Source organism: Tauraco erythrolophus, chromosome 22 (assembly GCF_009769465.1).
Source record: "Tauraco erythrolophus isolate bTauEry1 chromosome 22, bTauEry1.pri, whole genome shotgun sequence".
In the NCBI taxonomy this organism is placed as follows: domain Eukaryota; kingdom Metazoa; phylum Chordata; class Aves; order Musophagiformes; family Musophagidae; genus Tauraco; species Tauraco erythrolophus.
In genome coordinates this window covers 5310983-5336598 of record NC_141486.1, presented here as the reverse complement: position 1 = coordinate 5336598, position 25616 = coordinate 5310983, and the positions used below count along the sequence as shown (strand labels likewise).

General features: G+C 42.1%; 1 protein-coding gene across 1 annotated transcript in view; it reads left to right on the top strand.

The window, feature by feature from the left end:
* The first annotated feature begins 6895 nt into the window (after nucleotides 1-6895).
* CDK5RAP2 (CDK5 regulatory subunit associated protein 2) overlaps nucleotides 6896-25616 on the top strand; it is an 85412-nt gene continuing 66691 nt past the window's right edge. The window contains exons 1-11 of the mRNA XM_086624920.1: nucleotides 6896-6948; nucleotides 7093-7154; nucleotides 8758-8825; nucleotides 13180-13290; nucleotides 14691-14767; nucleotides 16119-16242; nucleotides 19165-19316; nucleotides 21280-21442; nucleotides 22864-22917; nucleotides 23343-23462; nucleotides 24063-24155. Of these exons, the coding sequence (XP_086481046.1) occupies nucleotides 6896-6948; nucleotides 7093-7154; nucleotides 8758-8825; nucleotides 13180-13290; nucleotides 14691-14767; nucleotides 16119-16242; nucleotides 19165-19316; nucleotides 21280-21442; nucleotides 22864-22917; nucleotides 23343-23462; nucleotides 24063-24155 (1077 nt within the window). The remainder of the gene's footprint in view (nucleotides 6949-7092; nucleotides 7155-8757; nucleotides 8826-13179; nucleotides 13291-14690; nucleotides 14768-16118; nucleotides 16243-19164; nucleotides 19317-21279; nucleotides 21443-22863; nucleotides 22918-23342; nucleotides 23463-24062; nucleotides 24156-25616) is intronic.

Here is a 25616-nt window from a genome sequence, read left to right as displayed (position 1 = left end):
AAATGCAAACACCCTGTCGTGAATGCATTGAGAGCCTGATCTCGATGGCTGAGCTTTTTTCCGAAGTGGCTGCTCATCACATGAGCGGATCTCGTGTCCGTCTCTCCAGCGGTGACACGCTGATGGGGGGACTTGCCGGAGGGCTGAGCGTGGCCTCCTGGCCTCTTGAAGGGCAAAAGCAAAAATCTCCTGGATTTGAGTGGAAACGGCTTTCAGCCGAAGAAGAGCTGGCAGGAGCCGTCTGTGCTTCTAGGCTTAAAAGCTAAATGTGCATGGACGGATGTGCAGGAAATGTATGTAGCACAAGGTGGTGGTGGGGAATCAGCTGTCAAAAAAAACCTACAGGGGATTTCAGGTTTACAGCTTCCCCTGATTTTTGTGGGAGGCTGGCAGACCATCAGCAGAAGAAGAACTAATGGGCAGCACAGCACAGGCAGATTGCACCACGTTGCTCCTCGCTGGTGCCTGTATCCATGCCTGGAGGCAGGCACCGTGTCCTTCCCTGTGCTGGGGAGCTGTCGGGTCCGACCCGTGAAAATCAATACCATGATATTTAAGCAGGGCGTGAAACAAATCTTTCACGTAACTCATGACCAACCTCAGAACTAAAGCTGCATGGCTGTGTGTGTTGGTGCTTTGCAAGTGACTGAGGCTGAGGATAAATGAAGTACCTGCTAAAGGTCAGCAGGGGCTGACGGATGCATCCTCAGAGCCCGGCAAAAGTAAATATTTCTCAAGATGAGAAATGGTAGGAAGAATGTGGTGATTATTTATTTGCTTTCTGGTGCTGCATGGAGGCTTTTCTTATCAGTGGAGACTTTGGAGGGTGGGGAGGGGAATAGGTGCTTTAAAGACATGCACAAAGATGCCATTTCTGCCTCAAAAACTTGCTGCCTGATTTAAAGATGAGGCATGGCGAGTAAGAAGGAAAGTAGTCAGGGATGACCACCGGCGAGGGCAGAATGTGGGTATTGCATATGGCCCCGAGCCGATGGAAAAGCTCCCGTTGCCTGCTCTGGGCCTGGGTGAGGTCCCATGGTTTAGGCAATAAATGTGGCTGATGTCATTCAGAGCGATGTTACTTTTAGTTGTAAAACGGGGGAGGACTGGAGGAGAAAAATCTGGATATTGCTAATCCTCGAGTTACTCATCGAACTTTTAAAGAGCAGAGTGGTGACAAAATAGAAAATTTCCTAAAAACTGTAATGATTTAGCAGTGCTGATGTAGCGATACACTTGCACTTGGTCACTTCGTAGGGTGGGGAAAGGTAATTTAGGAAGCGTTAGCTTCTGGGATTAATGCTAGCAGGCAAAGTGAAGGACAGATTGTTCACTTTAATGTTTCCGAAATACTTTAGTAGATCTTTTCATCTTTGCCACAAAACACCTCTTCCTCAAATTTTGGTATGATTGTAGGCAACTTTGTAACAGGAATAGGCTTTGATTTTTCTCTCGCTGCAGAAATACTGACCACCTGCAAAACCAGAGTGTCAGTTCTGATGCCGAGCCCTCCTACCAACAGCACAGGAGGTGTTTGCATCTGGGCTGCTTCTGACCTCCCAACGACTCTAAAAGCTTTGTGGTTGAGCCTCAGCTTTGAAAAGAGGAGGAGGTCAGGATGCCTTAGTCAGTCTGCAAGGAGGGCAGTACAGCCGTGGGTCGCACGTCTGGATGAAAGGATCTAGACGGCCCTTGGGGATGTGATGGGAAGCTTGGCTGGGCAGGGGGGACCAGGTTTGGACAGCAGAGGAAAGCACAGAATGTTCTTTAGTAGAGACTGGAGCACAGCAAGGATGTGGCACTGGGACAATGCTTGTCAGATGGCAGAGTGACTCAGCAGGAAAAAAACAGCCATCTCCAGCCAACCAGCCCTTTGGCACCGAGCAACAACATTTATAGAAGGAGATGGATGCCTCAGCAAAGAAAGAATAAACAGTTTCATGTTTGACTTTGGTGATGTGAGGTTAGATCCTCCTTGCTCTCTCCATCAATCATGCAGCTGTCCCCTGGGCACCATGGGAGGTGAGGAAGAAGCTGGGCAGGTTATATCTCTGATCGGCTTAGGTTGGCATTGTATGTTGAGGGAGTGCAGAGCTAAAACAGCTGTGCCAGGCTACCAGAGGCCACCAGGACCACTGACTTGCCATGTGTTACAACTTGCCATGAAGCTTCCCAGATGTTGAGGTTTGCCCTGTGTCACGTTGCAGTATGGGCAGGTAAAACAGAAATGGGCTTGCAGGGCTACATTGAGGCCCAACTCGGAAGCTAGTGGGACAAGGGGAAGGCACCTGGGTGACTTCCAGGGCTGATGTGGCAGTACAGATGAATGTAGCTTTCCTGAAGGTCCACCATGCATCACCTTGTAATGGGGCATGCTGCTGTCTGGCTGCAGCGGTGTGGCTGTCGTGGAGAAAGGCAGGCGCTGGCATGGTACGGCAGCTGTAGAGCGTAGAGAAGGGATGACAAGGCAGGTGGAGGTGGGAAACCAGCTCTCAAGGCTCGATACTCAGGGTCGTGAGGGCCCTGTGGATCCAGCTGGTCTGGGTGGGATGAGTTCAGTTCCACAGTCAAGTAACCGAAGGCAAGAGGATATAATGGAGTGGTTAAAAGGCAAAAAGCAATGATGTGTCAAAGGCGGGGGGCAGCCTGGATGGCTCACAAATTAGGGGAGCATTTGGTAAGCACAGAGTGAACAGACCTGCAAAAATGTGGTTGGGTTCATGTGGATCAGATGATCTCGAATCTTATGAACCACTGTTGCGAGAAATAGCTGCATGGAGCGCTAGCCCTGGGGAGCTGTCAGAAGATGTCATCCATCGGAATGATAATTCCCTTGGACCAGGCTGAGCAAACTTAGCACGCTGGAAACCATTTATGAAAGAGGAGGAGATGTATTCAGCATCTTTCAGGTGTCCTGGGCCAGTTAACCACTGCTATGCAGCATCTTTATCTCAAATGTTACATGCAATGTAAACGTGGCACAAAGTTTGCACAGTCTCCTTTAAATAAAGGATGTAAGATTGAATCCTAAAAATACGTTTCTCTTTAAAGTGAAGTTTTAAAATGAGCTCCCACAGGACTCTGCTCTTCATGTGTCAGAGGGATGGATTAAAATGAGAAAAATGTGGGCCTTAAAAGTTGTACTTGCTCCCAACTGAAACCCATCAGTCTTTCTACACATCCAAATAAGGCATCTCCTAAGCATATGCTATGCTTACAAAAGCATTTCTAAAATAAAGTGTATGATTTGAATATATGTCAGAATTTATACAGAAGAATGTTATTTAAAATGAATAAAAATAAATGTATATAATTTGTATCTATGCCACTTTGTTTTTTGCATTTGTTTTTTGTTCATTAAAGTTCAGCGAGACTCTTTCCACTAATAGCAACCAGAGCTGGATGGAAACGTAAAGGATTGAATCTGGTTTCATCCCAGTAATGACATTTGTTCCAAGAGAACTATTCCTTCATTACACTCCTGTGTGTGAGATGAGAACCATGGAACGAAAATGCTTTTTAACATTAGATATTCATAAGTACAGTTGACATTCTGTGTCAGATAACCCATCTGAAAAATGAGCCCCATGATCTCTTCTATCTGCTTATTAAGAATTCCAGCTTTCAGCCGCTTTCATTAACATGTTTGGTAGCTAGACAGGCAACGTGTATGTCCCCGTAATTGTCTGTGATGTTCACATAGACATATTTTGTCAGATGTATGCACTCACTAAAAATGAAACCTGCACAGCAAAGCTAGAAATTGGTACAGGATATCACATTTTTCTTCATGATCGCAATGGTCTTTCAAAGGAAATTTATGTTAGATACTCGGAAATCCACATCTGTGGCGTCAGTAGTTTTCAGCAGTTCTGGTAGTGTCTGCAAAAGGACCTATGGAAAACTTGCCTTTGTCACTTGTCAGTGTTAGGAAATTGCTTTTTTTTTTTTTTTTTGGCACAGAAGCAAATACAAATGCTAAGGGCAAGTCTTTTCTGCTGAATGTGATGTCAAACTCTTTGGCCCTTATTAAGCAAAGAACTTGGAGAGGTAAGTCAGCATCAATTAAGCGAGCTTAATTTAATTTAATTTAACACTTAAAACTAAGTGTTCATTCAAATGTTTAACTGAGCCAGAGCTGTATAAGCAAGGGCCACACTGGTGAAATTGCAGGGAGTTTATTCAGACCCGATTTGCATTAGCAGAACAGTTTGATTGTGTGTGACTTGACTTAGGAGGAATTTAGCTCTGAACTGTAAAAGGAGGATGCGTAACTGAATGCTGAACCAGGTCCCCAGAGGGAGACTTGAGAAGAGGCTGGCAAGGAGGACCCGTGCTCAGCTGACGGTGACATCCGTCCTCCTGGTGCCACCATCGTGTTTCAGGCACAGCTCACTGAGCAGCTGGCTTTCATCCTGCTCCTTGGGACTTTGTGGTCAACTCATCCATACCATTACACTCACCGTAAGTATTTCTTTCCTAGACTCCCTTCAGTACTTTGTTTCTGAGGCAGTAAGGATCTTGGGCTGCTTCGTGAAGTAGGAAAGAGTCATTCCAATACGGCTTCCTGGTGCGAGGATTTAGCATAATCTGCCCAAATGTACTATTAATTAAGATAAGGTTAACCAACATTAAGCAGATTATCAGAAGGGAAGTTGTTAACTGCTTCTAAGCAACACATTTCCCAGCCCTTTCTGCCCCTCACAGCTTCTGGGTGCAGCTGCAGATTTTAAAACCTTGAGCAGTGCAGCAACGCAGGGAAATTTTCCATCGTGTCTGTGTGTATATATATGTATATATCTGTATGCCTCTGTCCATCAGACAGCCATTTAATCAAGTGATAAGTTTAACAAGGAGGGCCCTACTGATTTCCTTTCGAAAGACGGGATGTTGAGACATGCGCTGTGGCTCTGCAGGCACAGAGGTGCTTTACCAGCCCACAGCACATGACCAGTGAATGATTTGCGTTGTGCTTGTGGCTGATGGATGCTGATTTAATGGCGTGCATCAAACATGTAATGCCTTACTGTAACCGTAAACAAGAGCAAACTGGTGTCCTCCTTTCAGTTAGTGGATTCATTCATTTTATGAAGATCTGCTCTGCAAACACGTGAAGCCACATTTCCGGCTGGCTGATCAGATCCTGGTGCCATATGGCAGACCCGATTTTGCAAACTTAACTTCAGCTTGGCCCAAGGTGAGGCTACTGCAAAAGGGGACCTGGTCACGTAAGGTGACAAACATCTCATAAGTGCCATGGGGGAGTAGAAGGGACCGACCATCTCTTAGGGTCATTGGACCCCAAGAGCAAGGCATCAGGCATATCCGGTCGGATATGGGATGAGATTAAGAGCTTAGTTGTGCTAAGTAGTGCCTGGCATTTCCTGGCAGCTTGGGCCTCTAACAGCTGCTCCATCACGCCCTTGCACATGTAAAATTGACAGACAGAAGTATGGATGAGAAGCTCACCATGACAGTGGTTGCAATGGCTGCTACCACCAGTCTAGGGTGTTTTACAGGCTTACAGCTTTCACCTGTTTTCAATAGAGAGTAGAGCTGGGGCAGGTACCCGGAGAAAACGGAGCAGCACAACAAATTGGAATAAGAAAACCACAAAACTAGCATGGCCCACAGTCAGTCCTTCTCCATGTCCTATTTCCTAGCCAGGTAAGAACCTCCTTGAGATAGCCCAGATGATAGTGAGTAAGTGAAACACTCAACACCAAAGAAGAAACCAAATCTAACACTTCAGCACATGGTCGCTCCTGTGGGTGAGAGCCAGGCGAGCGTCTCGCTGGAACGGAGCTTCCTCACGTTACAGGTCACGCTGGGAGTAAGTCCCAGCACGATGCCCCACTTGAGGTTGTAAATATTGCAGGAAAGTACTTTAATCCTACACACGGGTTTCCAATATTGAGTCAGAAAAAGAGGGAGATGTGTGTAAGAGGCAAGGGGAGGTTTGGAGCTGCGTGCACTCCCAGTATGGCCACCCCAGGCCAGACCCTCCTCCGCGGGGGCAGCGGCACATGGCGGGAAACGATGGCAGCATTTAATTCAGTTTAGCATTTCCAACTGCTGATGCTCTGAAATGTTCAATGTAATTGCACCTTCTCCTGGAAAAAAAAGGGAGAGCTGCAACGCTTCGATCTTTGCTTTACAAAAAAACCCACCCGATTGTTCAAAATCAGCCTGCCTCAAGGCAGGATGGCTGATGACAGCAGCTGGCCTCCCGGATTCTCACCCCCACCAGTCACACAGAGTAGCGACTAGAATTTGAAACGAAAGCGCCATGATCTTTCTCTCCGGGTCCGATGGCGGTTTGGCGCCGCGGAGGACATGGAAACAATCGGCTCCAGCGGCTCCGCCAGGGCAAAAGCCTCTCCCGAACGTGGGTCTCTCGGAGCAGCGCCCGAAGCCACCCGCCTCGCCACAGACTCGACAGGCGCGCCCAGCTTGCCCTCAGCAAAGATGGCAGCTGCGCCCGGGAACGCCCCGCTGTGTCCTCAGTAAAGATGGCGGTTTATCGCCTGTCTGCCTTTGAAAAAAGATGGCAGCTGGCGGACGCCTCTCGTTGCTTCCCTCACTCAAGATGGCGCCCGACGGCTTTCTCCTCTTTCGCCCAGCTGGCAGTCTCCGCCATACCCCGTCCCACTCTGCCCTCAGCCAACATGGCACCCGCCCGCCCCACTTCGGTCACGCCCGCAGCAAAGATGGCGGCTCCCCTTCAGTTTCCACTGTGCCCGCCGCGCACGCTCCGCCGCGGTGGCTTCAGCGGCTTCACCTCCGCCGACGCAAAGATGGCGGAAGCGGTTGCGGTGGTTTGAATTCCAGCGAAGCCGCCAAAGCCGCGCACAAAGGAGCCGGAGCTGGGGCCGCCGGCGGGAGCCGCGGCGCCATGGACTCGCTGCCGGGGGAAGACCTGACGCTGCCGGTGGCGTTTGAGGACAGGTAGGCGGGCGGGGCGGTGAGGCGGGGGCTGACCTCCCCGCGGGCCCCGGTGGCGGGGCTGGGCCCGCCGGCCCCGAGCGGGTGGCGGGGAGCGGCCGCTCCCCGGGCTTTCGGCGCCTCACTGCTGTCCTCCTCCTTCCTCAGCGTCTCCCGGCTGCCGGACGTCTCCCGCGGGGACCCCCGGCCCGGCCCGGCCGGCGGCGCAGGTAAGGCCGGCTGGCGAGCGGTGCGGGGGAGCCTGTCCGCCACCCCCGGGGCGCGGCGCTCCGTGCGGGGTTCGAAACGGGAGGAAAGAAGGCAGCAAATGTTTCTAAGTGATTTAGCTTTTTTTTTTTTTTTGAAGTTATGTCTTTTTACGACTATAAACCGCAGCGACTCTCCCGATTGCTGCTGCCCGCTCCTTGCCTGTGGCCGTTACGGCTCAGTTTTCCGTAAGATGGTCAGCGGTTCTGTGGAGCGGGTACCTGGAATGTCCAGCCAGGCAGTACTGGTTCGTGTTCTGCCTAGTTTTAGGGAAGTTACGCGCTGCCGATCATCAGGTTTTCCAGTTCAGTTATTCGAGTTCCTTCCAGCCTGAAGTCCTGACCCAGACTCGGTGTCAGCTGCGTTGAGCAGCCTTCCTGTCCGGTCCCTGTCGAGCAGGCTGTAATTCAGTGCGTTTTTCTGTGTGATGTCCGTGTAACTGTTCATCTTCAGGTGTGGGAGGCTTGCTTGGAACACTTATCTTAAAGTAAAATGGCTGAATGGTGTTGTTCTAAACCTATCTGTGTGGTTAACTGTTCTGTTAGGTAAATTCGAGGGGTGTGTTTTTGATCTCTCTTTACGCATGCACGCAGCAGCATAACTTGGCTGAGTTCGTTGCACAGACGAAGCAGATGACTGAAACTAAGACAAATCAGATACTTCACCAGGAAGAGCTATTTGCTCGAGAATAGAAATAAATAGAAGAAATGTACCAAAGCTGCAAAATGATGTTCCTGTATTCTGCATGTGCTCTAGGAAAGCTGTCCTGTGACATTAATGAGAATGTCAAGATTTAAGAAACAGACCGGTATTCTTTTAGGGTTTTTTAGAGACTGCTCTACATAGTTGCATAGCAATTTTGGAAGTACTTTAAATTAAATGTTTTCTTTTTGTTCATGTGAGAGTCAGTCTGAGTCCTTAGCTACCTCTTCTTTATGTTTCAGATGGTGCAAGCGCTGCATGTTTTATACAATCTCATTATTCTGATTAAAAGTTTACTCTCACAGATTTGAATGGAAGTTATGCAGTCCTGTTAAATGGGACTGTTACAGAATGTGTGCGCAAACAGATGTTTAAGTACATGTACATCCAAGAGGAATTACATTTTAGAAACATGGATACTGGCCGTTTCCTCTGGCCATGGTTTCCCTGAGTCTAAGGTGCAGGCCTGTCCTGTGACCAGTAAGATACTGAAAGATTTGAACTGCTTTCTGATAGTTTAATAGTACTTAATTCTGATATGGGAGTCCTTTGTAGTCGCTTTACGGATTTATTCTTCAAAGTGCACCTCACATAGCTTAATTTCAGTGTACGTCTTGGTTTACATGAGTGATGTTGGACTTTGGGAGCTTAAGCGGTGGGCAACTTACTGTGATCAGAGCGAAGTCCGGATGCTAACTGCTTAGTAGCACTAACATGTAAGGTAAACAAGGGGCCAAAAAAAGCCTCCATTGCTTCCCAAAAGGCATTGTACTTATGTTTAGATTAGGCCTTTGCCTTTTCCACATCGAACCCTAGCTTAGAGATTCTGCTGTCTGAACTTGTTCTGTCTTCTTAAATGTCTAGTGTTACCAGACGTGGCAGAAGACACAGTCTCACCAACTAGAGCTCGGACCATGAAGGACTATGAAAATGTAAGCAGACTTTTAATATAAGACTTGATGACTGATTTATGGCCAAGATATTTCTAATACACTGGCTGAAGTGTTGGCTCTCTGGGTCGGGTTCTTAGTTTGTGTCAGTTAACACAGATCTGCTGGAGGTGTGACCAGCTGGCTACTTGTGCTTTGAACCTCCAGTTCTTAAGTATTGCTTTCAAAAACAGAGGCAAAAATTTGTTGTTGAGGCTAACCAGCTGCTGCTCTTAAGTTGTGAAACAAAAATTGACACCCTCTGCTCAAAAGTTCATGCAATCACCGGAAACACAAGAACTTGGTTTGCATGTCTGCAGTTGATTTATTTCGGGGAAGCATCAAGTTCATTTTCATTTAGGCTAGTACAGGATTTGGCTTTTTAAATCATGGACTGTAGTATAATACAGTATAATCCTGTGTTGCAGGACAACTTCCCTGTAAAAAGTTTTAATTTGTTTAGCTCAAGTTCTCGTGATTGTGTGAAGAAACTGTAGAGGGGAAATCTGTAGAGCAATCAAAGATGTCAGAGATAACTGCTACAGATAAAGGCTGTGGCTTGCTATCTTTAGGATGCATTCAGATGTCTGCAGTTTTTAGCGTGCTTCTGAAGCTGCTCTTACCTTTTGTAGCATTTTTATGTTTGAAAAGAGTGCTGCTTCTAAATTCTTTCAGTTTCCTGTGGCCTTCTATCCCTCTGAGGAGAAAGCTATGCTCTTTGTTCAGAATTTAAAGCTTATGTCAGAAGGCCTTGGTGAAGGATGGTTTTTACAGTCTGTCCCTATTTCACTTTTTCTTTTGTTTTTGTGTATTGGCTGGGGTAGAAAGACACTGCTTTAGCGTTAATACGTGCTTAAAATCTTTTACTGTGATATGTGCCAAAGACCTCAGTCTAGAATATGCGTTCTGCAAGTGGTTTACTATCTGCAGTGTTCATTTGCACAGGGGAAAAAGTTGTAGAAGAGAGGAGAAATCTGTTGTTGTTTGTTCTGTGTGATGTAGAGGAGCAAAGGTCTCCCCACAGATCTCTGGCTTCATGGGTGCACACAGGCCCCTTACGTTAAACTCAGCTGTAAAACTTCTCGTAGGCTTTTAGGGATGCCAGCAGTAAAATGAAGCTCAAAAATCCGTTCAAGTAAAGGAAGAAGAATCCATTAAACACAGAGATATTTCTATAACTTGTCTGTTTGAGTCTTTAAAATTGGTGATAGCTGGAAGGCTAAGCTTGAGAAAGGGAGCATTTACTTCCTTTGGCCTTTTACTGTTTACTGAGTGGCCAGTAGTAGCTGCGTTTAGATGAGCTTTTGGACTGGCATTGTAAGGCTGCTCTTACCCCACTTCAAAACAAATCTGAATTAGTGGGCAAAGTTTCTGATATCTCCTGCTTGGAAATGGTTTGTGTGTGTGTATATATTACTGCACGAATTTGCTGATCCTTGAGGCTGTGTTATTTGTACAGGATATGAGAAGGAAGTAATGAAAAGAGGGGGCTCCTTGCCTTGCAGCTCAGAGAGAACAGGATGGATGGAACGACCCTTGAATGGGCTAAAGGGTAGATCCATGTAGAAAAGGTCCTTTAAAGTTTAGACTTGGAGAAGATGCTGAGCTAGATAATATTAGAGATGAAGATTTTTTTAGTATTTATGGTGTGTCCCGCTTTCTCACAATATGAGGGGGAACCACCTTGTGATAAAAGTGTGATTACATGGGCAAAACGAAAGGCTTCTTTGATTGAGCACCTCGTTATGGTGTATTAGATGTTCATGAATGGAAGGGGTGATTGGCCTTGAGTCAGGGAACTAAGTAATAATATTTGTGTTTTTTTTCTTGTCTCCTCAAACCCAATTAAGAGCGTGGCTGTATTGTAAAATGGCTTCTGCTGGCAAAAACTGTGTTGTGCTGTGAAACCACAGCCTCTGCTGACAGATGTCTTTTTGCATAAAAGTGGCTCTGTGCAGACTTGGGAAGGAGCTAAAACTGAGCTGGGCAAGTGGTATTTGCTGCTGTGCTGTCTGTGGTGTGGAATATTCTGTGTAGAGTGTATTGCATTGTCCTGGTTTTTCAAGAAGTGTCTGCTATTTCTTTTCTTTCATTCCTGTTTTAAATACAGAAATTAAAATGCGTGAAGGAATTAAGACTGAGTCTTTAAGTGCGTAAGTCGACAGGATTGCCGTTAAAATCCCTTTGCAGTCTGAACTTGGTCACATTTTACACGTTGTCTTTTATTAAGCTATAACTTTTCGATTGTAGTCTGCCTGAATTAACCTTCTTCTGAGAAAATGAATGTCAGAGATGACATTTGTTTCACTTCTTGGTTTATGATTTCATAGTCTGGTTTGTTTGCCTTTTGAAAATAGTGCTCTTAAGCTCTTTGGTTTAATTCTATTGCTGCTGAAATACATGTGAGTAGAATTAAGGTATGCTGAGTGTTTTTAAAATATTTTTTTCCTTTTGACTGGGAAGTGTGTTGAACGTAAGACTAGTCAGAAGTTCAGTGATCCAATTTCAGAGTGTCTTTGGCACTTGGACTTTTTCTGAATGAACAAACAGAGACTAACTGTTAGGAATGATCTCCTGACAGCTTAAAAAAACCCCACAAACAAAATCAAACGCTGTAAGGTCTGCTCTCACTAGTTGAGCAGTGCTGAAGTTGCCAGCAAGATGTGCAGGATCTAGCCCAGTTCTGCAGCCTTGCTTCGTTTAAGAAATCTTTAATTTCTTTGCCTACTCTGGATAAGGATTTCAGATTTGAGCAATGTTCTGCATTAGGCACTGTGAGTTGAGGTAGGAAGTTGCATTGTTTTCATGCTTATGTCTATTTGAATGTTCCACAACACTCGTACCCCATGGTACTCACGAGGGGTGATGCTTCAAGCAGTTACAACTTGCATATTTCAAGTTTATAGCCACTGCTGTTTGTAATCATCCAACTGGAGTTGTAAAGAAACAAAGAGAAAGTTAAATAGATGTGTGGCTGCTGCTTCTAAACACAGGCTTCTTCAGGATGTGTGAATGGGCCACCAGGTTTGTGTAGTCATGTGTATTTTCAGTTGGTTGGATGGTATTTACTTGTGTGAATAATGACGAGGCATCTTGCCAGGCAAGGATTATTAAACTGAAGAATTGGTTGCAGATGCAGGTTCTGAGTGCAGTTACAGAAAATAATCTTCAGTTTCACAAGCCAAATATTTTAAGAATTGTGTTGCTCATAATTTTTACAAGTGGTGCTGTATTCTTCTGGAAGAGCCTACATAAATATTTTATTAGTAGCTCTGTGACATATTAGATTTCCTTTTGCTGAAAGCATCTGGCAGGGGACACGAGTCTTATTTGAATGAATGTTTTATGCTTAGTCTCTTAAAAAAATTTAGAGGGAGACTCCTTTCTTTAATGAAACTATCAACTATGTTACTGCTTCTACTAGGAAGGTTAAAAATCATAAGCAATTTTTTCCCAAAGAATTGCACTGTGAAATATGGGATGGGATAAAGGTTTTATTGGTGTTCGATTCTGCTCATACACCTTGTGTGCTCTTGCCATGAATAAGGCTACCATCCCCAGCTTTTGCTGAGAAAATACTTCTGTTTCAACGTGATGTCTTATATTTTGTTGAAGTTCTATTTTATAGAAGAAAGAACTACTTAATATTTTTAGATTAAAAAAAAAACCTCTCTTGGATTCTTTTTATGTAAAGTCAGACAATGTTTTAGTACTTAAGGAATATTCTAAAGAGCACTGTCTGTACAACAGCATGTATTGTATGTTTTTAAACAATACTGTTTTATAATTCTTATTTGCTTAAGTGCTAGTGTCTGAGTTTTGCAGGGCTAAAAATAAACACAAGCTAAATGGTAACATCTTACAAAACCACACAAAGTTTATGTGTGTGCCAATGTACCTATATATCTTAAAACCTAAAGAAAACTGAAAAACAAACCCCAAAGCATTCAGAAGGGGCTGGAGTGGGATTTCTTCTTGTTCTGGTGAGGAGTGGAGATGGGGGGCAGAAAAAATGTTATGGCTGGGATGGGATGGTGGGAGAAAAATGTGTTCTGTGATGTGCTGAAGTGGTAGAAGATAGAAACCTGTTGAAGGGTTGGAGTATTTGCAGCTCCCTGGGTGGCTTTATCTTGGAGAGAATAATGTTTCATTTTGGCCTGGGTATGGTATGCTGTTGTTCACACCTTCACAATTTGGCAGTGTGTGTGTGTATTGCCTGCGCGTATGTACACGTGTAACCATGCCCAGTGGGCTGAATTCTCATTTGTACTGTGGAGCAAAACAGTAGTTTTCACTCTTTGTTTTACTTGGTTTGAAACACATGCCACAGCTTGCTCGTTCTCTTTCTATTTCACAGCAAATCACTGATCTGAAAAAAGAGAACTTCAACCTGAAGCTTCGTATATACTTTCTGGAGGAGCGAATGCAGCAGAAGTTTGATGGTCCCACTGAAGAAATATACAAAATCGTAGGCATTTAGAATAATTGAATAGAAATATATATATATTTTTGAAGAGTTTGTTTTGTGGGGAGGTTACCTGTTTTACTTAACTTTTGAGTCTTTTTTGTTGTTGGAAATCTTGGTATGATAACTTTATTTTATTCTGGCCTAATAATTTTCAGTAATAACTAAGTTAAATGACCTTTATAAGGTGTGGAAAAGTTAATTTCAAATGCATGAGTGTCCATAGTCAGGAGACAGACTAAGAGATGTTGTGAATCTTCAGTAGTTTTGCTACTGAAATCATATACCGAATGGGGAATACGAGAAGCAGTGCTTCCCCTGAATTTGGTATGTAGTTATTCTGCTTTCTACTATTGGGCACTTCAGGTCACCCATTTGTTCTTTCCTGGGTTTATTGATGTCAGTCAAGCTACTTGGAGGTTGTTTGGGCACTCCAGCTCAAAGCTGCTTCCTTTGAAGCATGTAGATAAAGTTGTGTTAGGGTTGTGTATAACTTCTAGTTTTATTGCTCTAAATTGAAATAAATTGCGTATTTGTACAGGATTCAGGCAATCTGTTCGATTCCTATGTCAGTTTGTAGAAAAAAAACTGGTATATTTTTAAGTTGGAAGAAGGATTTAAGTGGAGTGGTATGTCTCGCATCCTCGTTATTTCAGATTTACAGAAGATAGGAAGCGTTTCTCATGCCCTTTGATGGTGCCTGCATTCTAGAAGGGAAAAGAAGCTGTTTTGGTAACACAGTAACATGTTATTTGTAACAGATGCTTGCATCAGGGATGGAAACTGAAGTCTCTCTAGATGCTCGTTGCAGAAGTTAAGCACATTGATGTTTAGCTAGGTCATGGTTTCAGCTGGATATTGCTGATTGGTCTTTGGTCCTGGTCATCTACACTGGTGTTTTTCTTGCAATTGCTAAGGTATTGAAATGGTATCTGTCCATTTGCAGGCCAAGTAGTTCTTTGTACAGTAGGTGCTTATGTCATGAGTAGTTTTCTCAGACCATAACAAAATAATTTTAAGATTATTAAAAACCTTGATAGTGGATAGCATCAGGTTTTTAAAAGAAAATGAAAAGAAAATATCTCATAGCTCAAAGAAAAACCATGCCTTAGAAACTCCAAAGTTGATCTGCATTACTACCCGTTGTAGCAGTGAAGCGTGTGTGTGTGTAGGGCATTTGTACTGCTTGAATACCGTAGTCCTAAACACTTTTTGAGATTTCTGAAAGTCTTGAACCTTGCAAAAAAAACTTGTCCTTTAAAGCTAAAATGTCTCTATGCTATTCTTAGCCCAATGATACTTCATGTTTGCTGGTCCAAGCAAAAAGTAATCTACGCATTGCCAATAACTTGGGTAGGATGACCTCTGAATTCTCTTCAGACACTTTCATTCTTTTGTCCTAGAACATTGAGCTGAAAGTTGAGATAGAAAGTCTGAAGCGTGATCTGCAGGAGAGAGAGAAACTACTCATCAAAGCCTCGTAGGTACCGGTATATTTCTCGATGTCTGTTACTTAGGATTTCCAAAATCTTACTTCTGTTTATTTTTTTCCTGATATTTTAAGAATATGAGGATCTCAAAGTAGTATTTTAAGGGCAGTTATCTAGAATTTGCTTAGTTTGTTACAGAAATTACATACGTGAATTCTTAAAGGCATAATGATGTTAATGTATTCACAGTGGGTGGTAGGACTTTGAAATTGTCCTTTTTCAGGTAAATAAAGGATTCCCTAGTTGGGAATAGCTTGGCATTCCTAGTAGATGTTAAGCTAAGAGCCTAAGTGTCTCAGCAGGTCAAGTGGTTGGTGTGTTTTGGGTTTTTTTTCAGCACTGAATTGAGAAGGCATTACACAAAACACTTCTCAGGCTGAGAGAGCAGTTCAGAGCTAATCTAGAATGAATCTTGTGGTTTTTAGTGATATAAAAATGAATACTCCTTAAATTCCTTCTTTTCTCTTAGAACTTCTTTTCTAAATAAATATTACTTATTTAAAAATTATAGTGCTACATTGTCTTATGGTGTGGGCAAGGTGGAGTATGCTTTGGGGAGGGAATGGACGACTGTAGGTCTGCCAGCAGCCTGTTAAAGTGCCTACTTCTACATGCCTGGCTCAAAACTAATTGAGGCTGGCAATGCCTGACAGCTACTGACAGCTACATGGGCCTCAGTTTCCATGGAATTTTCTTTGTGTGGCCTACCTCACATGGCATTGAATTGTTAGCAATTAGCTTTTTTTCAGTAGTTCAGAGAGGCCTTGTTTCAAGTAGGTCCCGAGGACCAGATTTTTGTCCAATTTTTGTTTTCTCTCTCCGGGCAGTTCTCAAAGGGTATTGCTGGGCTGTGAACGGAATCTTGCAGAAGTTCATAATAGGAAGCAAAATTTAGGAGGAGATCATGAACAGGTGGTCATCCTTTCTTTAGCAAGGAAACGCTGTTCTTTTCTTACAGGGTATTAACAATTACTGAAAAGGCATCTGGAGAAGTCTCAGCAGCTACATAACTTCGGTTTATTCCAATGCTGCTTTCTGTATAAAATACAAAGGCTTGATACTGTATTTGGAAGCTTTAAAAGTATGAAGGAATTACACTTTTCCATCATACTTATGAAGTACTTGCTTATCCACTGTGACAGGGTTATGTGTGGAACTCTGACTATAAGACTATAAAATTGCTATATAGCCTGTAGATGTTTGTTTTTAACCTTAAAGCGACGAGCAGGTACATGTGAAGTGTAATACACTTGCTTGTGTATAATCTATCAGACACTTGCACCTTAAATGTTTTCCACTCTGATATGCAGTGGGATTTTTATCTATATTCTGGTCTTTCAGTAAGGCAGTTGAAAGCTTGGCCCAAGGTGGTGATGCTGAAATACAGCGTGTGAAAGAAGAGGCACAAAAGAAGATGCAAGAAATGGAAGAAATCCTGACTGGCAGAATAAACCTTCTGGAAGAGGTGAGTGGCCAGATCTGATCTATCTATACTTTTAAAATTGTTTCAGCTTTCCTGGAAAAATACCCAGTGCAAAGCCAGGAAAAAAAAAAAAAGAAAATGGTTTTAGCTGCTCTTGAAATGTCAAATATGAGGATAACAGTTCTTCAGGAAATTTGTACCTATTGAGGGTATTTAGGTACACTCAGCACAGACCTTTGATTCCTGAATTCCAATGCGAGGAGGCTGTGTTTTCGGAACTGCAGTCTCTGTTCAGAAGAAGAGGGGCTGGGTTTTGAACAGTTCTACTGATAAGGTCTCAGCTTCACAAGTAGCAGAAACCACTCTGTAAGCACTCCTGTCAGTTCCCATCTTTGTAAGGGGTCTCAGGGTTGCAGTAGAAATCTGGGATTCTGTATCTCCACTGGTGAGTGTGTTACCGGCTGAGAGAGGCCACCTACTTATGGCACCTCCCAGGTGGGTGAACCAGCGGGTGCTTCCCTGTGTTGTGCCTGACACCCTGTTGTCAGGTCGACCTTTATCTGCCAAGTGTTATTGGCTTCTGCCAACCACATCCTGGGCTGCATCCAAAGCAGCGTGGCCAGCAGGTCGAGGGAGGTGATTTTGCCCCTCTACTCTGCTCCTGTGAGACCCCACCTGGAAAACTGCATTCAGCTCTGGAGTCTCCAACAAAGAAGCACATGGAGCTGTTGGAGCGGGTCCACAGGAGGCCACGAAGATGATCCAAGGGCTGGAGCACCTCTGCTATGGAGACAGGCTGAGAGAGTTGGGGTTGTTCAGCCTGGAGAAGAGAAGGCTCTGGGGAGACCTTCTAGCAGCTTTCCAGTGCCTAAAGGGGCTACAGGAAAGCTGGAGAGGGGCTTTGGACAAGGGCATGTAGTGACAGGACAAGGGGCAATGGATTTAAACTGAAAGAGGGGAGATTTAGATTAGATCTAAGGAAGAAATTCTTCCCTCTGAGGGTGGTGAGGCACTGGAACAGGTTTCCCAGAGAAGTTGTGGCTGCCCCATCCCTGGAAGTGTTCAAGGCCAGGTTGGATGAGGGTTTGAGCAACCTTTTTTAGTGGAGGGTGTCCCTGCCCATGGCAGGGGGCTTGGAACTGGATGATCTTTGAGGTCCCTTCCAACCCAAGCCATTCTATGATTCTATGACTAACGGCACCTTTTTGCCTAACATTCCCCTGTTCCACAGGGTTATTCTTAACAATATCTTTTTAAATTCCTTGCTGTCTGTGGTTGAGGCAGTTTATTCCTGTATTGTTGAGCCATTGCTGGTATCTTCACAGGAGAATTGCTTCACGTTTTCCTCCTTTTGTAGTGTAAATGCAAAAAAAAATTCTCTGTATGAAAAACATGCTTCCTCAGAAGCAAGGAGAAGTTCAGTTTCTTGTAAAGAACGAATTTGATATTGAATGGTCTGTGCTGGAAATGCTTGTGTCAGGTTCTAGAAAATACATAAGCTCATGGTGGTTTTGCATCATTGACGGTGTACACTTATCTGGAGGTGTGGGATTTTGTACCTGTGTTTTTGAGGGAAATAGATGTCTGGTACTCTTTCTTGTAAGTAAATAGAAATAGCACAAATGGGTATTTTCCAATATTTGCTTTCCCATCCCTAAAGAATGAAGTGGTCATGGAAGATATTGATATCAATCTCCTGATGGTGTTTTCTATCAGGATGATTTAACAGTATTCATAAAGCAGTGAGCTCCTTCAGGGAGGAGGAGGGGGCAATATCCATGACCTTTTTTTCAGTTTAGTGGAATTGGGATTTCTCAAAGCATTCTTTGTGCTATTGGATAGGTGGAGAAGTTCCTAAATTACTTATTCAGTACCAAAACAGCCAGTGAGGCTGTTTTTTCCCAGGTCTGACTAGCAGAAGAGCAAATATTGTAATCTCAATGGTGATACAGTATTTTCTGTAGCCTGAAGATAGCGTTGGCCTCTGACATTGGCCTCTTGACATTAATTTTATTATCCTTATGAATGTAAACACTGCAGAGCAGTATTAGTCACTTGTTTACGTAGCACCATATAATTATATAGATCCAGGTAACACTAACAAATATTAATTTCTTTTAGAGTTTTTGATTGAAAGGTGAATGCTGGCAGAACAGCTTTTCAGGAGAGGGAGTGAACGGTGAAGGATGTTTTCTTCATCCTCCCCCAAAGACAGAGGCTTTTTAGTATAGACTTGAACAAGAGAGAGGAGTTACTTTTTAGGCTACCAGAAGGCTTTTATTTCATAGAAAGCAAAATTCAGCACAGCAGAGAAGCTTACAATATAAAAATGAAGATCTGAAACAAGTTTTATGTAGCGTGTGACAAGTGTGGTTCTTCTGGTGTTCTCTGTCTCTATGAGCTGGGTTACTGGAGGAACTTGGCTGGAATCTCTGGGTGTTACCTCTGTTTCCATTGCTGTTCAAGAGAAAAATGTCGGTTTCATATTTTATCAATTCTTGCAAAATACTATAAATGATATTGGGAAGAGTTCCAATTAGCTACAATGAGCTGGTGAATATTAATTTCATCTCTCATGGAATAAAAAAGCCCTTCTTTAACCTTTTTAAGTGTATCTATTTATTATGATAGTGGGAGGACAGTGGGACAAAGCCAAATTATAATAGTTAAATCTAAAGCCATAGCATAAGGCCACTTTTGTTTCCAGTTCTGCTATCAGTTAGAGTATTTGTTTTATTTCCTTATAACAAACTTCCCTCCTTTATGTACCATGGAAAATGGATTAATCTTGAAAATGCAGACACAAAGGATTTGGAAGCATTTGCAAAGCTCTTTAAAATACTTGGTAAAAGTTGCTAAATTAAACATATCAACATATATTTGGTAGAAGAAACGTCAATAAGTGAAAAATTGTGTGAGCTTTTTTGTTCTTATAGGCATCAGGATTGTGTGTTTTAATTACAGAATCTTAAAGCTGCCCAGGATGATGTGAAAAAAAACATTGCAATGACCGAGAAGGAGAAAGCTCTGAGAATAGCTGCTGAGCAGAAACTTTCTTCACTTATGAACGCCCCTGCAAAGGATGTGGATATGATTACAGGAGCTGAGAAAGACAGGTCAGAACTCTAGCCAGTGATGTTTGTAACTACTGGAATTCTTTACTGTTAAAGGTGTGAAGAGTCGACATGGATGTAGGTTTTATGGTTTGATCCTACCCTCAGATACATGAGCGAGTGTTATTGGCTGTCTTATCTACTCGGCTATTAAAAGAATAGCAACACAGCAACCAGTTTACACGCTCCGTGATAGCAAAATCATCTTTTAAAATTGTCTGAAAATGTAAAAGGATCCGTGTGCACGTGACATGAGCATGTCCTGCTTTAAAGCATCTTTGTAACCTTGACTCACCTCCTGCTCGCTGCTTTCTTGAAACTGTTGCTGAAGAGAACTTGGCTGTGCCCTTTGTGTTCACTTGCTGCTTTCGTGGTGTTTGTGCTCTTCAGTCCCAGCGCTGTATCTACTGAGGTTGGTAAATCTAATGGGAAGAGAAACATGGTGTGTTTGAGCTTCATGGTTGTGATCGTGTGCTTTGCAAAGCGCTGGCTTTGCGTTCTTTGGCAGGTAGTTGGAAAAGTGTGTGAGTTGTTCCATAACTTTAGGTGGGGAAAATGTATAAACTCAAATCTTCGTACTTTGGGGGATTTTAAAGTTTTTTTTTCAATTTTTTTTTTTGATATGTAGGGTAAAATACATGCCTGGCCAAGCCTTCCAATGAAGTCCTGTTGGCCTGAGGCTTTCATGTCGTAGGTTTTATATTCTGGTAGGACCAAAGCAAGGTTTGCAATGTTTTCCAGGCAGTTTTTGTAAAGGCGTACAGATTCAAAATGCCAATTCTGAAATCAACAGTGACATAAAATTATGAAACTGTTCTAGTAGGTTTTGATACTGCACCTTATGTGCCACCACAGTAATTATAACCTGGCTCTCAAGTTATCTCCCTCCTGTCCCTTTCCTGTCTTCCTCTTTCTGTCTATTAATCATGTGTATGAACACAGTTGCTCTCTTGAGTGACTTGAGCTGGGAAGGAGTTATAAAACCAGTCCCTTTCAGCAGTACTTGAGTTACCATCTCTATAGCTCATGTGAAGGCAGTGCTTAAAGTGTGGAAACAAGTTGTTGGGATTGGATCACTGAAGTGAAGGCTGTGTGAGTGTAACACAAAATGTCTCTCTCCCTCCCCCCCATCTGCCTTGTGATCCAGCGTTAGCAGGATCTTCTGTAATTACATGCTGGTAGATCAGTGTAAGTATTCACAGGACTAGAGAGACGCAGTGCCAATGGAAGAAGAGAATATTTGACGTCTTGAAGTGAATCAAATATGGATATGCAATGCTTTACACTTGTCTGGGAGTAGCACATCTGGAATTCATAGTGCGTTAAAAGATACTTTCACCATCTAGGCTACAAAATACTAAGAGAATCGCAGCTGGCGTTGTATGCCAGAAAGTTTTCATGTATAACCTTCATGTCTGTCAGAAAACTCAAGCATTTTTGTTTTTATTAATTGGAGTACTGTGAGTGGCAAGATGTGTATTGACCAAAGAAGGTACTACTGACTTTACCTTTTTTTTTTTCTTATGTGAAAAGAGAACCAGCTTAGGTACAAATATAAATGAAACTAGGTACTTGAGGAACACTTAGTGCTGGCATGTAAGGATATGGTGTTGTGTGTGCTAAGTGGAATAGATTGATAAACTTTTTGTGTGGGCTATAAAGGACAATGTAACTGAAATATTGATGCTCAAGTGTTGACATTTGAAATGGTAATGGAGGAAAATACGAATGAGCATTTTGTAGATAGCTCAACCCTGTTTGTTGCTTGTTTTAAAGTTACAGCAAGCAAGTTACTTGCTTTTCTGGTTTGTCTGGAGGGAGAAGGGGTTGTGAAAGTACTCCCCTAAGTTTTACAAGTATTGTCTGGAGCCTTCACCTGTGAAAGTTGTCTGCAAGGTTTACTGTGATGGCTGGAGAATTGGTGGTAGATGATGCAACGTTAATGTTAAAAATCTTACGATTTTAGACTTATAGAGCAACTGAATCTGTCATTGAAAAGTAAAGAAGCTATAATTCGACACCTTGAAGAGGAAAAGTCTCAGAGTAGATCTTATGATGGGAACATACCAGCAGAAAAAATCAGAGACCTTACCATTGCTTTCAGGCATGAAAAAGATCGTGAGATAGAGGTGAGGAAGCTGACCAAACGGTTTTATGTTATAAATCTCATGTGGTGTAGGATTTTAAAGTTTTTGTGCTTTACAGTACCTGAGCGACTTAAGCCAATTTTTTAAAATGTTCTTCACAGTTATTCCCTCCCTCTCTTCTCCATTTCCTTAACATTCATTGGTTATATTGTGGTTTAGTGGTCAATATTCATCCTTATTATCTGGGCTTATCATTCATTCAAAGAGAGGTCATGTTTCCCATTGACTTTATGCCTGTATTATAGATAACTGTGCAATTGCTTTACAGAAGTACATATTAGAAAATGCTAGATGTTAATAGATCCCTTAATAGATGACATAACTTTTATAGAAGTTGTTAATGTTAAAACTTGAGAGTTTATTTTTGGGAAGTATCTCTGCTGTTATGGTCTGGAGAAAAAGCTGTGGTAAGGGAGGTAGGCATAAAAAAAAAATCTCATGAAATAAAGTTAAAGTCTAGCCTTTAGCTTACAAAAGGTGCAAAGAGTCAGTATTTTATTTCACTAGGTTGTTAAACAGGAAGACCGATATCCTGAAAGCTGAAATGTAGAAACAGGTCTTAAGGCTTGTTGTCTTCCTCCACCAGTTATTCAAACAATAAATTAAAGCTGGCAGAATTAAGAAAGTAATCATCGAGGCTGTCATGCTTCTGAGAAATTTTCTTCCCTTTTGTTTTGCAACTGAATATTGATCAGAACCTACACACTTTTTATCTGTGTCAAGAATAGACAAGAGAACCTTCTGTGATTGGACTGATTAGTGGAATTAAAAATTTCCAGTTCTGGTTCATCTTGCAATTAAATCAATATGTGTCAGAAAAACTAGTCTGGTTTCACAGGAGTATTTGTGCATCAAGGTGAAAACAGGGTCATCTTTAATCATTTTGTAGGAGGTGGACAGACCGTATGAGCATTTTAGGATGCAGTATTGAAGAAAAAAATCTGATGAATACCTTTGCACAACTCTGTTTTTATATATGATTACTTAAAAAAAAAATAATTCTGTAACCCCTCCAAGAAAAAGCACTAATTAAAATCTTCCTTGATAAAAGCATCTTGCTGACATAGATAAATGTCATAGAAAAATGCATTTTTATTAACTTGGCAAGTACGGTTGTCCTGTCTCATGGAAGAACATGTTAAGTGGGGTTTTTTGTAGTGTTTTTTTTTTTTTCTCCTTCTTAATTTGGACAGGCTAACTCTGTGCCCAGGTAGATTTGTAGGAAGCAACTTATTAAATATATTCCTGCCAAAAGGCATATATGATGTTTCCTACCCCCCCCCCCCCCCCCCCCCCCCCCCCCCCAGGTTTTAAGCTCATTTTGCTTCATTTTAACGCTTAATGACTTACATTTCTGTTTAGAATTAATTCACTTGACCATAATAACTGTTTTATTCTTATAGGCTATTAGAATGGAGTTTAAAAATGAGAGAAATTCCTTTGAAAAAAAAATTCAGGTAGGTTCTAGTTTTGTTTCTGTTTCCTGGGCCATTTAGAGTGCAAGTTCAGATCCCTTCTGTTGTGTGTTCATAGATACAGAGAGGCCTTGGCCCGAAAGGAAGCAAAGCAAGTCCTCTGGTAACTTCTCTTTTGTGTTAGATGGCAGGAAGGCAGACCTTGTTTCCAAAGCAATTTTCAGTAAAGCTGAGAGGCACGCTCCTCAAATATTGATGGTGATACTCATGGCCAGCCCATGAAATTAGGCTTCTTATACTATATTCCAGGCACATCTTTAAGATGATGACTTGCATTTTGGCACTGTATTTTATGTTAGTAATCTAAGTAATAAGATACAAGAACTCTGAGAGAATGTACTTATTAATGTGCAATTACAGTATCTCTTAGTGGGAAGTTAATGCAACTGTCATATGATCTAATTCAGTCACTTCAAGAAGAGCTACAAGAGAGAGAAGATGAGCTTGCTGTTGAAAAGAAGAATGGTTTGAAAAGGGATAAAACCATTCAAGGGCTAACTGTTGCATTAAAAGCAAAGGAAAAAGAGGTATGATGATTATGAGCATCTTAGTTTGTGGAACTGTCATTGAGGGCGTTGTGTGTGTGGCAGGGGTTGACTGATCTCACTGTAACCATTAGGATGCTTCTAGCGGGTCCTTAATCACTGCTGTCATATCCGTAAGTAGCTCTGTTTATCTGGAGTTTTGGGTCTTGGAGCAAAGGAGAGAGGAGAAAGATACTTAACTTATACTTTCTCCCTTAAGAACTTTGAGGAAAAATGTTTTCAGTTGCACACTGATTTTTATCACCTCTGAGCACCACTTAAAAGGTATGAGAAGTATTTTATGTTGTTGAGTAAGTGGAGCTGTCATAAAGACAGCTGAAATAGGAGAGGTCAACGTCAGCTGAAATTCAGATTTTGTGGAAGAATAGAAAGTATTTAACTTGAATGATAAGCAGTCTAGTGAGTGTTGTATAAGAGCAAGAATTTCTTTATGCAAGATTTATTATGATGCATTTGGTGTTCTTTAAAGTGTTTGTTTTGTGTAGTTGGATGAATGGATAATGAGATGGGATAGCTGTTACCAAATCACCATCCCTTGGAAATAACTGTTTCTACATAGTATTCATTTTACTTTATTTAAAGAATGAGGAACTTGGTTCTGAAATTGAAGATCTAAATGCTTCATTGGCTAAGGCAAGAGAGGCAACTCACAAAGCACACATCCAAAAATTCAAGGTAAGAAGCAAGCCATTACTGTGGCTTCCTCCATCCCTGCTCCTTCCTTCTCCATAATTCCACACAGCAGGTAGTGCTTTGTACTTTGAAAGCAGAGGAATGGAAATTAGTTTAAAATGTTTAAAAGTTTAATCTTTCTTACTTTGAAAAATATTTCCCAAATCAAATTATTTAGATTACAGAGTTTTAAAATGTCAGATTACTTACCTTGTTTCTTGATTTTTTTTCTTCTATAACATCTGAGAATTATTATGGGAGAAATGTGTAAAAGCAAAATCAGTTAAAGACACAAATAATTGTGGAGCTGAGATGATATTGAGCATTCTTTGTTGCCCTGAGAATATTCTGGTTGTTCTCCCAGAAGTATGGTAACAGCATACCCTTCATGAATTGGGTATGAGACGCTTGTTTGGATTTATTTATGTAGCAAATGTGGAACGTTGTTTATTAAAATGCAATTTAGTAATGCTTTCATGTGTGGAGGAGAAAAGACTTCAATAATACATGAATTATCATCATAAAGGTCTTAAAATGTAAAATGGGAGGAAGTTAGAGTTTGATATTAAAAGAGACAACATGTCTCTTGTAATGTTTTCCAACTATTCTAAAACTAAGTCTGATAAAACTAACTAATACTGGTTAGGGGCAGTGATGAACCTTCCATTGTGATGTTTGTTCATCTGCTGGCCTCTTAGCAGGAATGAAGGAGGTTGGTACAGTTGCCTCTGAAGTACACACACCTAAGCTTTTGTGGCTGACTCTGCTGGTTTTTGATTTCAGGGTCTAATGGAGTAGAAATGTTTCGTTCTCACAGAGCACCTCCATTTCTTCAAAAGCCATTTATTTCACTTAAGCCCAAATTTTAAGTGTGCTCTATTGAGAAAAGTATATCCTATTTCTTCAGGTCATTTTGGTCTGTGTGTGAATCTATAGCTTACATTTGCTTTTTCATACCACGGAAGTCCTGCTTTGAAACATTACTCTAATTTTAACCCTTTCAATTTTGAAAGCATAATTATTTTTGAAAAGTTCTAGGTTTAAAAAGCATGCAACTAATCCCTCCTGTCCACAGAATCCGTATTGCATGGTGGGTGACAGAGCAAACCTTGCTCCTCATTACTCTGCTCCTTAGCTACAAACTTGAGTTGAAGGCGGTTCTGTGTGAGTAGATCATGCTGCGTGGCCCCCTGCTCCTGTCATCTGTGTTGTGCACTTCAAGAAAGGCAGTTGTAACAGTGTGTGATGGGGAAGAACACAAATCAGACTTGCTGTTTCATGTAGAAAATGTGCTTATGACTTGGTCACTACTTGACCTAGTCTGGATTCAAACTGATCCCAAAGTAGAAAGCTTTATGTAATAAGAGCTTTGGGAACCAATAATAATGATATGATCTCATTGGCACTACAGACTCCTTTGCAGGTCAACTTTTATCTAATTCTCAGTTATCTAAGACTTTGTTA